The sequence below is a fragment of the Passer montanus genome, unplaced genomic scaffold (genome assembly GCF_014805655.1).
Source record: "Passer montanus isolate IOZ18808 unplaced genomic scaffold, ASM1480565v1 scaffold27, whole genome shotgun sequence".
In the NCBI taxonomy this organism is placed as follows: domain Eukaryota; kingdom Metazoa; phylum Chordata; class Aves; order Passeriformes; family Passeridae; genus Passer; species Passer montanus.
Window position 1 is genome coordinate 1,290,645 of NW_024367372.1, and position 12,277 is coordinate 1,302,921.

The 12,277-nt window shown below is 50.1% G+C and overlaps 1 protein-coding gene across 11 annotated transcripts in view; it reads right to left on the minus strand.

Moving 5' to 3' along the window:
• Window positions 1-5,622: 5,622 nt before the first annotated feature.
• Window positions 5,623-12,277, minus strand: part of KTN1 (kinectin 1) — a 57,929-nt gene continuing 51,274 nt past the window's right edge. For all 11 annotated transcript variants that reach the window (XM_039712656.1, XM_039712649.1, XM_039712648.1 and 8 more), the window contains 2 exons: window positions 7,392-7,511; window positions 5,623-5,936 (listed from right to left, as the gene is read on the minus strand). In XM_039712656.1, coding sequence (XP_039568590.1) covers window positions 7,407-7,511 — 105 coding nt within the window. In that variant the 3' untranslated portion in view covers window positions 5,623-5,936; window positions 7,392-7,406. The remainder of the gene's footprint in view (window positions 5,937-7,391; window positions 7,512-12,277) is intronic.

The following is a 12,277-nucleotide window of genomic DNA, read 5'->3' on the forward strand; positions in this document are numbered from 1 at the left end:
ATATTGGGAAGGAATTCTTCCCTGTGAGGGGGCTGAGGCCCTGGCACAGGGCGCCCAGAGCAGCTGTGGCTGCCCCTGGATCCCTGGAAGTGTCCCAGGCCAGGCTGGACAGGGCTTGGAGCAGCCTGGGACAGTGGAAGGTGTCCCTGCCATGGCAGAGGGTGGAACTGGACAATATTTAAGGCCTCTTCTAACCCAAACCATTCTGTATCCCATGATATTTAGAAGTTCCTGCTCCCTGAGTGTCCCCTTTTCAGGCTCTTTGCCTACACTCATTCTCCAGAGAGCAATTGTGTTCTTCTCACACACAGCCACAAACAGGCTGCTCCTGCTGGTTCTCCTCATCAGGTTTCAGAAGCCCTTTGAGAGGAGAGAGGAATCAGTTTCTCTTTGTTTCAGCTGGGTTGGGACTGATCCTCTCTGCCAGGGCTGCCAGCATCTTGGAGTCTCCTTAACCCAAGATTTTCACTCCATCACAGGGCTCCAAAACAGGATTTTTAGGACAGACATCCTAGAAAGCACAGCTGAGTGTTTGGGAGCCCAAGTCCTGCTGTCACAGCTTCACACACCCAGGGACTGAGGCCCCAGATGAGGCATGTGCAAAACAACCATTTTTTGCTGTATTTAACACCTGGGTGAAGGCTGGGGCCCCATTCTGAGTCACTGAAGATCCAGAAAATCATCTCAGCCATGTGGGGGGGAGCAGCATTTAAAATTTCAGCTGTTGTGCTTCCTCAGCCAATTCACCACTGCATCCATTGAATTAATAATGACCAGCCAGGGCCAGCCCTGCTGATACAGACCAGCTCCCTCTGCTCCTGAAATATTTATTGATTTTAAAGGATTGTGTCCCCAGCTCAGGTTGTTTTCTATAGGGCTGGATTAGGATGAGCCCATTTGCTTAAGGAAGAGATCAGGTTCTTCCAGGATGGCCCTGGGCAGCACTGATGTGCTGCAGGGACACTCTGGCTCTGAATTTGAGCTTTGAAATGGTCTTGGGGGTCTTTATTTTCCCTGCTTTAAGCCTGGTTGAGGTGGTGAGGGGTGTTTTGCCCAAATAGATCCTGTGAGACCATCACAAAGGCCATGAACCCTCAGAGTCCCATCCTCTCATGGCTCTGGGTCCCACAGGGACACCAACGGGACCCACGGCCACATTTGACAGTGGTTTTGTTAATATAAATAATTGCTGATGGCCAAGCTGGAGATCCAAAGCTCACTGGGACCCCTCAGCACATCTGAGGTGGATTTTAACCCCAGATCTGCAGAATTTTACAGGGTGAAATTCAAAGCTGTTTGCCAGGCCCCCATCCCTTCTCCACTGAGGGGGTCCTGCCATGGTCACACTGAGGCTGGAATTCAGGGTCTGGGGGGTCACAGCTGCACAAAAAAAAAGCCACAATAATGCCCAAACACCCAGGTGCAAACCTGCCCTTCCCACAGAGGAAGGAGAAACCCCTGGACCTTGCCTATGAGGAACATGGATCGTTGCAAAAATGGGGAAAAAACCAAACCCAAACATTTTCAGCAACACGAAACAAGCCCTGCTGGAGGGCCTGCATTTCCCCCAGTTTAATTAGCTCCTCAATGATGCAGAGCAGCTTCCCCAGGAGCCTGAAGATGTATTTTTAGGTGCAACCACTCCAGAAATAGAAGCATCCCCACAGGAAGCTGCAAACAGCCACCAAGGAGCCACGTGCAGGTTGTGCTGTGGATGCACCAGCTGGGAGCAAAACCTGCACCCATCCCCAGCAAGGGGACACCAGAACAGGGGCACTGCCAGCAGCCACCTCAGCACCCTCCCAGACCCTGGGGAAGCAGAAACACAGAAATACAAACAGAAATGAGATGTTTTGTACGTGCCCGTGTCACAGCACGAGGTGGGGTTTGCAAGGGGACACGCCACAGGTGGCCTCCCCCAGTGAGCTCCTGAGCAAGCTTTGGCATTCCCATGGGCTCTCCTCTACTTCTGCTCATTCCTACAGACTTGGGAAACTCCTCAAGACTTCTGCTGACGGGTTTGCTGTGGCATTCTCACAGAGCAAGGCATCCAGATGAAGCTCCAGAGGAGGCCACCTCTCAGACTAATCCTGCCCCCGTGGCAGGCAGAGCAAAATCTGCCTCTCAGCAAAATCTGGGCCTTCAGGAATGAGTCCAGCCTGATTTTAAGCAAGTCTGGGAGAGGAGACATTCTCTGTGAAGATCTTTGGTTCAATCTCCCTCCCAGGAGCCCCCCTTGCCCATTGCTCCCCCCACAGCCACGGCCCAGCCAGGGCTGACAGGGGATCCCAGGGATTTGTGACATCTCCAACAGGATGTGAGAGAAAGCTGGAGTGCTGGAAGAGTAGCAGTCATCTCCAATTTGCTTTAAAGCCTTTGGAGACTTTACATCCCATAGCACCACCAGAGGCTTCTCCCCAAAACCTTTCCCTCCAGGCAGGGCACAAACACAGTCTGGGCCCATGGAGGAGTTTCTGCTGGAAGATGATGTTTAACCTTGAAGTCTGACAGAAAAATGGAGTTTTTCACCTTCTGGATGCTCTCTTGGGAATTCCCACTCAGCCAGCAGAAGCTCCCTCCACTCAGCTTCCACCAAGACCCACAGAAGATTCCCCCCAGCACAAACCTCTGCCAAAACCAGCCTGGCAAGACCCCTGGTGACCACCAAAGTGCAACCATCCCCGAGAGAGCTGCAGGAGAAAGCCAAGGTCACACGGGGAGCAAGGGGGACACGGAGACCCCTGGGAGGACACACAGCTGTGTCACTGCAGAGAGCTTTTATGGCAAAATCAGCTGAATGATCTGGGGTCGAATTAAAGCTGCACGAGCTTTCCTTTTTTAATCACAGGAATAAATAGCTGAGTGAGTCAGTGCCTGAGAAAAGGCAGCAGCAGCTCCTGGGTAAACAACCTGCTGCTCCCCAGTGCTGGATACAGCCAGGAAAGGGTGGGAGGGACTCGGGAGAGGCAGCTCAGGTTCAGGGAGAGAGCTCAGAGCCTTCCCCTGCCCCTCCCAGTGATCCCTCGTGCAGGCTGACCTGGACCAGAGGCTGGGCAGAGCTAAAGAATAAAGCAGGGATTGATTCAAAGGATCTCCTCCATGGATGCACCTTGGGCAGCACCAGAGCCCAGCCAGGGCTGCACCCAAGATGAACCCAAATGGTCCCAAAATGCACGAGCGCTGCCGGGGTCTCTCCCTGGGCTCAGCTCTGCTCCATGTGCACATTGCAGTTCAGTGTCCAGTTCCAGATGCAGCCCCTGCAGTCCCATCCTGCTTGTTTTTCTCTCTCCAGCCCACGGGGTTTGTGCTCTTGGGCTGAGATTTGGATCGTTTGTCCTTGGTGCCCAGCTGGAGCAGGAATTGTTTTGTCTCCCTGCTCTGTGCACAGAGCTCACCATCCCCTGATGTGGAGCCCAAACCCACACACAAAAGCAGCACAGAATCTGAAAAATAGAAAAGCTAAACCCCGAGGCATCACCATTCCCATTTTGAGGGATGATGCTGAACTGAAAGCAGGAGGAGCCAGGTCTGTGCAGGAGCCAGGCTCCACAGGCAGCACTCAGCCCCACACACCCAGCACAGGCTCTCCTGGGGCAAATCACCTCCAAAAAAATACCAGGAAAAATCCATTTGCCAACATCTGAACATCCCTGTTTGGGCTTTTTTCCAAGCAAAGCATCCCTGTATCCATTAGCTATTGTCTCCCTCTAGTGCAGGCAGACACCATCCTGCTCCTCTCCTGCCTGGCTGGGCACCAGGGCTGGAGCTCTGCAGAGACCCTGGGAACACTCCAGGCTCCAGTCCTACCTTTGCACTGATGAATCAGCTTCCCACACTTTTTAATTTTTTTTTTTCTCATCCCATTTTCTCTCAGCAGATGCTCAGGGCAGGAGGGATTTCTCAGTGACCAAATTGGATGAGCAGTGTTTTATGTAGGGCTGGAGAGGACAGCGAGATGAAACAGCATCCTTCCCTCCTCCCAGTGCTCCTGGGGAACCAGCCTGACCTCTCCTCACCCTTCAGAGAGGGGATCAGGCTTTGCTCAGCTGAGCTTTCCAGGGGGTCTTTCCACAGCTGCCTCTAACACCTCTGTACATCCCCTAAAGCAAAATCAAAACCTGAGCTTAAATTTCAAAATGAAAAGATCTCCCGTCCTCTCCAGGGAGAATTCCTGCCAACAGAGAAAGGGAATGATGCTGCAAATCTCTCCCCTTTTCAACTGAGCACTGCAGCAGCACCTTCACCCCCTGCTCTGCAGCTCAACCCACACAAAGTCAAGAGCCTGGAGACACAGGAATGATCCAGAGGCTCTCCAGGCACTGCTGTTCCTTCCAAAAGCATTTTTTTATTTATTGAAGGAGGGACCTCCAGCATTTGCAAACCACCTTTTGAAGGAAATAAAGGACATCACCTCACCTGCAGAGCCCAGTTCCCAGTGGGATGATGCTTCAGAGGAGCTTCCCAGCATGGGTGGCCAAGGGCAGGAAAGAACCAGAGCCACAGGGACATCCCCAGCCCAAACCACCACCACTGAAGATCCTGGGTTATGTTCTTAAACCATTTTAAACCAGTCAAACCTGCATGGATCCATTAAACTGCCAATTACACCCCAAATTAGTGTTTAGACACCTGCTAAAGGACCAGCTTCAGACCCCAACCAGGGCAAGTGTGGAGACCCTCCAGGGTTCAGGTTTTCCTTGGATCTGCAGTTGCAGGGACGTGTTTCTACTTTCCAGATCAAACACCTACACAAGTCAGGCTAATGGCATTTGAGTTCTAACTCCATGGAATAACAACTCCGTGGAACACAACACTTCAGTGGCCACTGCTGGAGCCCAGGGGTAGCTCCTGCTGTGAGGAAACCACATTTTCCAGGTTTTTTCTCCATCTTCTGAATGATTTCACAGCTCTCAGCAGGACTTGGCATGATCCAGATCACTGGAACCATGTAAGGAAGAGGCTTCTTTACCTCCTGCCTGGTGAAGGCCAAATATTAACTAAAAAACAGCACAGAGGGGAGTGTGAACATCTCAGGGTGAGCAGTTTGATCTGTTTCATCTCTGCAATTAACCCCCAATTAATGACTGACCCCTGCTTCATTGTTTCCCTCAGATAATCACATCCTCAAGTGTTCTAAAAAACCAAACCACCCCTCACACCACATGGCACAGAACCACAATTTGCATGACACTTTGATGGGGAATTAATGTATTTTTTAAAACCCTAATACCTTTTCTTTAGAACAAAAACTCACTCTGGAGTGGCCAAAGCTCCCTGGTTTGCCTCTTCTCAAGCTGGTGCCTCCTCCTCTGCCCAAAACCAAGCACATTGGTTTTGAGCCTGATGCTCATTTTGGGGAGGGGAGAAGTGGAAACCTCACCTGAGTCATCCAAACTCACTTGAAAGAAGAGAGCAGGAACACCTTGAATAATAGCATCCCTTTATTTGCTGACACCATTACAAAAACTGATTACATTAGCAACCAAAAAAAAAAAAAAAAAAAAAAAAGGAGTGTTTACTTGAGGTTGAAGTCAGAGGCAGCTAATCCCAAAAATGTAATTAAGTAAAACAGTGTACAACATCAGTATTAAAATGTCATTTCCCATCGGTGACTTTACCATGTTGGAGTTTTCTGAACAAGTTTTATTGAGCAAAATAAGATAAAAGATTATGTGTTTACTGTCTCTCCAGGAATGTAAAGGTCTAATTATCCAAACAGGTTTGTTTTTATTATAAAACTAAACTCTGGAGGTGTCTACAGAGTTGGGGTTTTCTCTTTAAATCAGTAGTCTAACAAGGATTAGAAAAGACAAAACTCTGTTCAGTGTTTCTGACAAAGTAGAAAGGGTGAAAACATAAATAAGGCTTTAATTTGGCAAAATATAATACAATGCCTTCTGCTATCCTCAAATGAACGATTCCCCCGTGATTTCACTCTGCAAGAGAAACACAAATCACCAGGTCAGAGGAGCAGCCTCCCAAGGAGGGATGCAATAATTATATAATAATTTCATCATTCCAGCACCTTGCCTGCATCTCCTTGGTGTCAGGCATGAGGCAGCCCAGGGGAAGGAGTCTGGTGGTGGAGGCTGAGCAGGAACAGCCTCCCAGAGCAGAGGCCAAGGAGCAGCAGCACCTCCCTCCCTCCCCTCCTTCCCTCCCACCTGGACACCCAGGTATCCTCTGCCAGCTCTGCTGCCCCTGCATGACAAAGGCAGGAGCATAAAAAGCTCCTGAATCAGGAATACAACAAATCCCATCCTGAGGAGATGAAAGGCAGCTCTGACACTCCTCATTCAGTGCTGCCTCCCAAGACAAACAGCTCCCAGTTCTGACCCAAATCTGAATCAGCTTCCTTAAAAAGTTCAGTGTCTTGAGCTTATCCAACCTTCAGCTGACTCTGGGTTATTAAACTTTATCTACAACTCCCTGAAAGGTGCCTGTGCTCAGCTGGGGCTGGGCTCTTTCTCCAGGCAGCACTGACACAACCAGAGCACACAGCCTGCAGCTGCACCAGGGGAAATACAGGCTGGATATCAGGAAAAGGTTTTTTCCAAAAAGGGTGATAAAGTTCTGGAATGGCTGTCCAGGGAGGTGGTGCAGTCAGCATCCCTGGGTGTGTTTAACAAAGCCTGGATGTGGCACTGGGTGCCAGGGTTTAGCTGAGCTGTTGGGGCTGGGTTGGACTCGATGACCTTGAAGGTCTCTTCCAACCCAGTGATTCTGTGAATCAGCACAAAGGTCCAGGTTTCCAAGCTGGCTGAGTATTAAAATTAAAGCCTTGTCCACGTGTTTGTAACTGGATGAAGAGCTCATGGCAGGCTGGTGCTTCAGCCACTCCCAGCCAGCCACTGCTGTGGGTTATTTTATATCCTCCATGCCAAAGCAATCAGGGCATGGGAGTGCAGACAGTTTGCTGGTGGAGCAAACAAAGAGGAAAAAAGGCTCTGGGAGAACAAAACTTGGGGCAACCTGCAGGAAGTAGCAGGGAGGGGTGGAATTACAAGCCTACATGAGGGACAGAAGATTAGTCTCAGCTAATTGACATGTGCATCCAGAGAGAACAAATCCAGTGATTTGCATGTGGAATTTGGATGAGTATTAGGAAAAGATTCTTCACTGAAAGTGTTATCAGGGTCAGGCATTAGAACAGGGCAGTGATGGAATCTCCATCCCTGGATGTGGCACTTGGGGACATGGTCAGTGCTGGCCTTGGCAGAGCTGGGGGAAAGGCTGGACCCAGTCTCAGAAGGCTTTCCCAACCTTAATAATTCACTGATTCCAAAAAGTCTCATATTCTGACACGAGAGTTGTTAATTTGAACAAAGTCCCACCATAACACACCAGTGGCCTTCCCAACAGCTGAACTGGGGGCCAGTGTCCACACCCACCTGGCTGTAGTGTCCTCATCCCTTTGACAGCATTTGGCTGACTGACACAAGCAGCTTCTTGAGGTGACCCACATCCTGGGTAAGATTCCCCACCACATTTCGCCTCTTATCACTCAATTCCTGAAAGAAGGAAAAAAAAAGGAAATCATTAAAAACTCATTTACAATCTAATTACCAAGAAAGGCCAGAATTAGATTCTCTGTATAAAATTACAACTCATGGTGCAGAAGGGAACAATTCCTGTCAGTCAGAGGGTTATGGCCACGTTTAAGGAGAACATGGTTCAAAGTCAAGGAGCCCTTTCCTGTTCCAGGGAATCACCTGCACATCCAGCTCCTACCCAGCCTGCCTGGGACTCCAGCACTCCCTGCTTCCAGGAACTGTGCAGGTATCCACAGCTGATCCAGCCTCAAAGGCTATTTCCCCAGCAGCCTGGCTGAACCCCACTGATGTGGTTTATAACACAGGCCAGGGTGCACAGGTGATGCCTCAGGGTTTAGCTTTTCTATTTTCAGATTCTGTGCTGCTTTAGTGTGCAGCTCTGAGCTCACATCAGGGGATGGTGAGCTCTCTGCACAGAGCAGGGAGACAAAACAATTCCTGCTCCAGCTGGGCACCAAGGACAAATGATCCAAATCTCAGCCCAAGAGCACAAACCCCGTGGGCTGCAGAGAGAAAAACAAGCAGGGTGGGACTGCAGGGGCTGCAGCTGGAACTGGACACTGAACTGCAATGTGCACATGGAGCAGAGCTGATCCCAGGGAGAGACCCCGGCAGCGCTCGTGCATTTTGGGACCATTTGGGTTCATCTTGGGTGCAGCCCTGGCTGGGCTCTTGTGCTGCCCAAGGTGCATCCATGGAGGAGATCCTTTGAATAAATCCCTGCTTTATTCTTTAGCTCTGTCCAGTCTCTGCTCTAGGGCAGCCTTCACAAGGCATCACAGGCACAACTCCTGACCCCAGAGCTGGAACAGCAGAACTCCTGGACACCAAGGACTGGGTGTGACTGAGGAGCTGTGGGATGGTGTCCTCAGCAGTACCCAACACCCCTGCCCAAGGCAGCTCCAGCTGTGAAACAGCATTTGGAACAGCTGCCTGGAGATCCACACCCTTCCCCACCCCCAGCCATCCTTGGATTCAGCCTCTGCTCCAAACCTTGGGAAATTTCCACTTGCCAGCAACACCTGGACTTAAATGAAAGCTTCAAACAACAGTCCAAGCACCAGAAAACAAAGAGAAAATGAAAAATGAAAGCCACCATGAGCTAGAAAGTTTCCTGTGCTGAAATGAAAATGCTGAGCTTGTGTTTTGAAACAAAAATAAAAGCCTTTTTTTTTCCCTAAGAATTCAACAGTTGCTTAATCAGGAAGTGTCACAGCTGAAGATGGACTCTCCCCCTCCTGCCTCCCTGCCTGTCAGCCTTGCTGGGCTAACAGTGCTGTGTAATCCCTGTTTTATTATATATTTATTGATTAATTAACCCCTGGTTTATTATATTTATTGATTAACTCCTCCAGAGATGCACAGAGCACTCCACATCCAACACACCCGCCTTACTGCTCCTTATTCAGCTCAGAGCACAGACATGCAGACCACCTGCAGGAGAGCTTTTCCTTGAAATTTAGCAGCTAAAAATAAGCAGCTCTGCCATGGTGCCAGCAATGCACAAGTAGCCAGCTCTCCACAGGGGCACAGAGGTGTTTGCAGGCTCTCAGCATCCGTCAGCCCCTCTCTGGAGTTACCCACAGATTGAGACTGATGCATGATGCGGGTGCAAATCTCTCCCCAGAGCTCCAGGGAAATTAGAGGGAGTTCAGAGAGGGCCATTTTCCCTGCTCCCATTTGGCTGGAAATGCAAAATGAGCAGTAAATCAAACTCAAGCACCTGCACCATTACAGGAACAACTCCAGGCTCAGACAGGAGAACAAAACAATCTACAGCAAAGCTCTTACTCCTGTGCAACTGGTAAACATTTCTCTACTGTAAAAAAAATCATTGGGATCTGTATCAGGGTAGCCTTAACCTGTTTTACCCTTATTAAAGTAGAAAATCAGGTCTGTCAAGGTTGAGACTTGGCTTAGCAGTCTCACACAGACTGATGGAAGTGGAAAGGTAAAGGCAATTAGCAGCCAGCAGATGAATTAATCCAGCTCTGAGCAGCAGTGAGGTGCCTGGGCAGCAGCACAGAAGCAGCAGGAGCAGGGAAGGAGCCCCCCAGTGCACTGCCAGCCCCCCTCTGGGAACAGCTCCTCCTTCCCTCCCTCATTTACTGCACCTCCTTCTGCTCTGTGACCTCACTGATGTCAGGCAGTGCTCACTCATGAATTACAGACACATCCCAAATCCTCCTGGGACCAATCCTGACGAGATCCCAATGGATTTGGGCTCAGCACAGTCCTCCTCCTGCAGCTCCTGCTAAGCCAGGAGTGCACAGCTGAGCCCCAGCCCTGTGCTCTCCAGGACTGGGGGAAAGAGGGGAAATTTAGGTCAGATAAACAGAATAAATCCCTCCCTGTGAGGGTGGGCAGGCCCTGGCCCAGGGTGCCCAGAGCAGCTGTGGCTGCCCCTGGATCCCTGGAAGTGTTCCAGGCCAGGTTGGACAGGGCTTGGAGCAGCCTGCACAGTGGAAGGTGTCCCTGCCCATGGCAGGGGGTGGGACTGGATGGTCCTTAAGGTCCCTTCCAACCCAAACCAGTCTGGGATTCTGTGATCCACTTCTCTGGGAGATGAGGATGAAGAAAGGAAGAGGATGTAGTGGGGAAGCCCCTGTGATTTCAGACCCAGCAGCCAGAAGAGGAGCTGAACTGTCTGGACAGATTCCCTTGGCTGTTTCACACACGTGGCATTCCCAGTTTCCAGTGATGGACTGCTCTGCACTGAGATCTGGGGGAAAGCACATTAGATTGCACATAAGCCTGGAAATAAGCTCAGTGCCTAAGCAAGCTGCTGAATATAAATGACTTCCTTAAAGCACACTAAAAGCCCCCTTCAGTCATCAGCTGGTCCCATAAGTGACAAAGCAGCTGATTAGAAACCCCAAATGGTCTATTTTTAAATAGAAAGAAAAGGAGTCTAAAGAAAACACTCTGAGTGTGTTTGAGGGTTTATGCAAGTATCATTTCTCAATTTTGTGGGTTGGTTCCAGCACGCAGAAGGAACAAATATGTTCATTTTCAAGCATGTGTTTTCAGGTTCTTAGTAAAAAAAAAAAAAAAAAAAAAAGGCACTGTTGCTAGGTGGAAGTGGCTGGAAGACTTTCTTTTTTGATCTCAGAGCTATTTTCAGCTGGGTTTTTAGGCTTCTGGGGAGACAGTTTCCTTTTCTCCCCTCAAAAAGAGGAAAAAAAAAGGCAGCAAAAAAGGCTTGGAGAAAAGATAATGTTCTAATTCCAGCCTCTGCCAATGGCTACCTGTCAAGAGTGCTGCTTAGACAATTAATGTATTTTTACTAATGAAGGCTTAATTGCAGGTTTATTAGGACTGTTTTTCCACACTCCTCTTTAGAATAAAGCCATGGATATTCTGGCAGAAACCTGGGCTCACGATGTGCAGCAAGAGCAGAGCAATGAGAGAGCCAGAGGGGTTTTGTGAGGTAAGGCAACACAACCAAACAAGCACATTTGGGCCACCACAGGGCACATCCAGTGACAGCCCAGCTCAGGAGGGCTGCCCAGAGCCACCAGCCACAGATCCATGGCTGATGGCACTGCTGTCCCCATGCACCACAGGGACAGGCCATGAAGGCACAGCTGAGAGCTGGGCTTTGGCTTGAGGAGAGATTTTCTCCAGCCTGCTGCAGACAGGGACACAGCACCTGACTGGCTGTGGTGCCTCAGGGTTTAGCTTTTATATTTCATGGAGCAGAACTTATAAAAGTGAGAGACCCCTTGGCTGGTTGACCATTTTGTGACCATTTTGGGTTCACCTAGCCCAGACTGGGCTCTTGTGCTGCCCAAGGTGGATCCACTGAGGCCTCCTAATAAATCCCTGCTTTATTCTTTAGCTCTGTCCAGCCTCTGTTCTAGGTCAGCCTTCACAAGGCATCCGCACCAGAAACCCCTGGCCTTCCCTGGGAACACAGGGAGGGCTCAGCAGCCCTCCCATCCTCCAGGAATCAGCTCCCAGGGTTGGCACATGTGCAGTCTCACAGGCCCAGCTGCATCCCTGCCTCAGCACAGTGAGCCCAGCACAGGGGTCCATCAGCATCCATGAGTGATGAGCCTGGAGAAGCCATTTCATTCCTGCTAATGACTACAAAGGCTTTCCTGCAGCTCTCCTCAGAGGACCCTGAGCTTCCTCTTGCAGCTGATGAAGCCACTTAGGTTCAGCAGCTAAAAGGAGTTGATATAAATTATTTGTGCTATCAGCAAGTGCTTCTCTCCCCCTCCAACGACAGCGGGTCCTTCCACTCTGTCCCTCAGAAGAAAATGGGGAATGAGCTCCACTGACACCACTGAGCTGGGAGAGAATCTCCTTCAGCCTTCCCAAGTGCCCTGTGGAAAGCTATTCCAGGCTGGTGTGAAAGCTCTGTTTGCCAGAGATGGAGAAAGCCAGTGACAAAGCCCCAGCCCCTGTGTAGGTGGTGTCTTTAGGGCAATGCTGTGAGAACCAGCTCCACACCCAGCATGCTCACAGCAACCCACAGGCTCAGAGGAGCCACTGCCACCCAATTCCAGACCCTAAAGCTGGAATGCCACTGCTGGAGGATACAGGAACACCAGCAGCCTGCAGAGTCACCCACCCACAGCACTCAGGGCTGAAGCTCATCTTCGCAACATTTTGCTGCTGGGCCACATCAAGGTCAATCAATTCCCAGGAGCCAGGACCAGCTGAAATCAAGTTCTGGCTCTTGGCCACAGCTGCAGAGGAGCAGAAGGAACCATGTT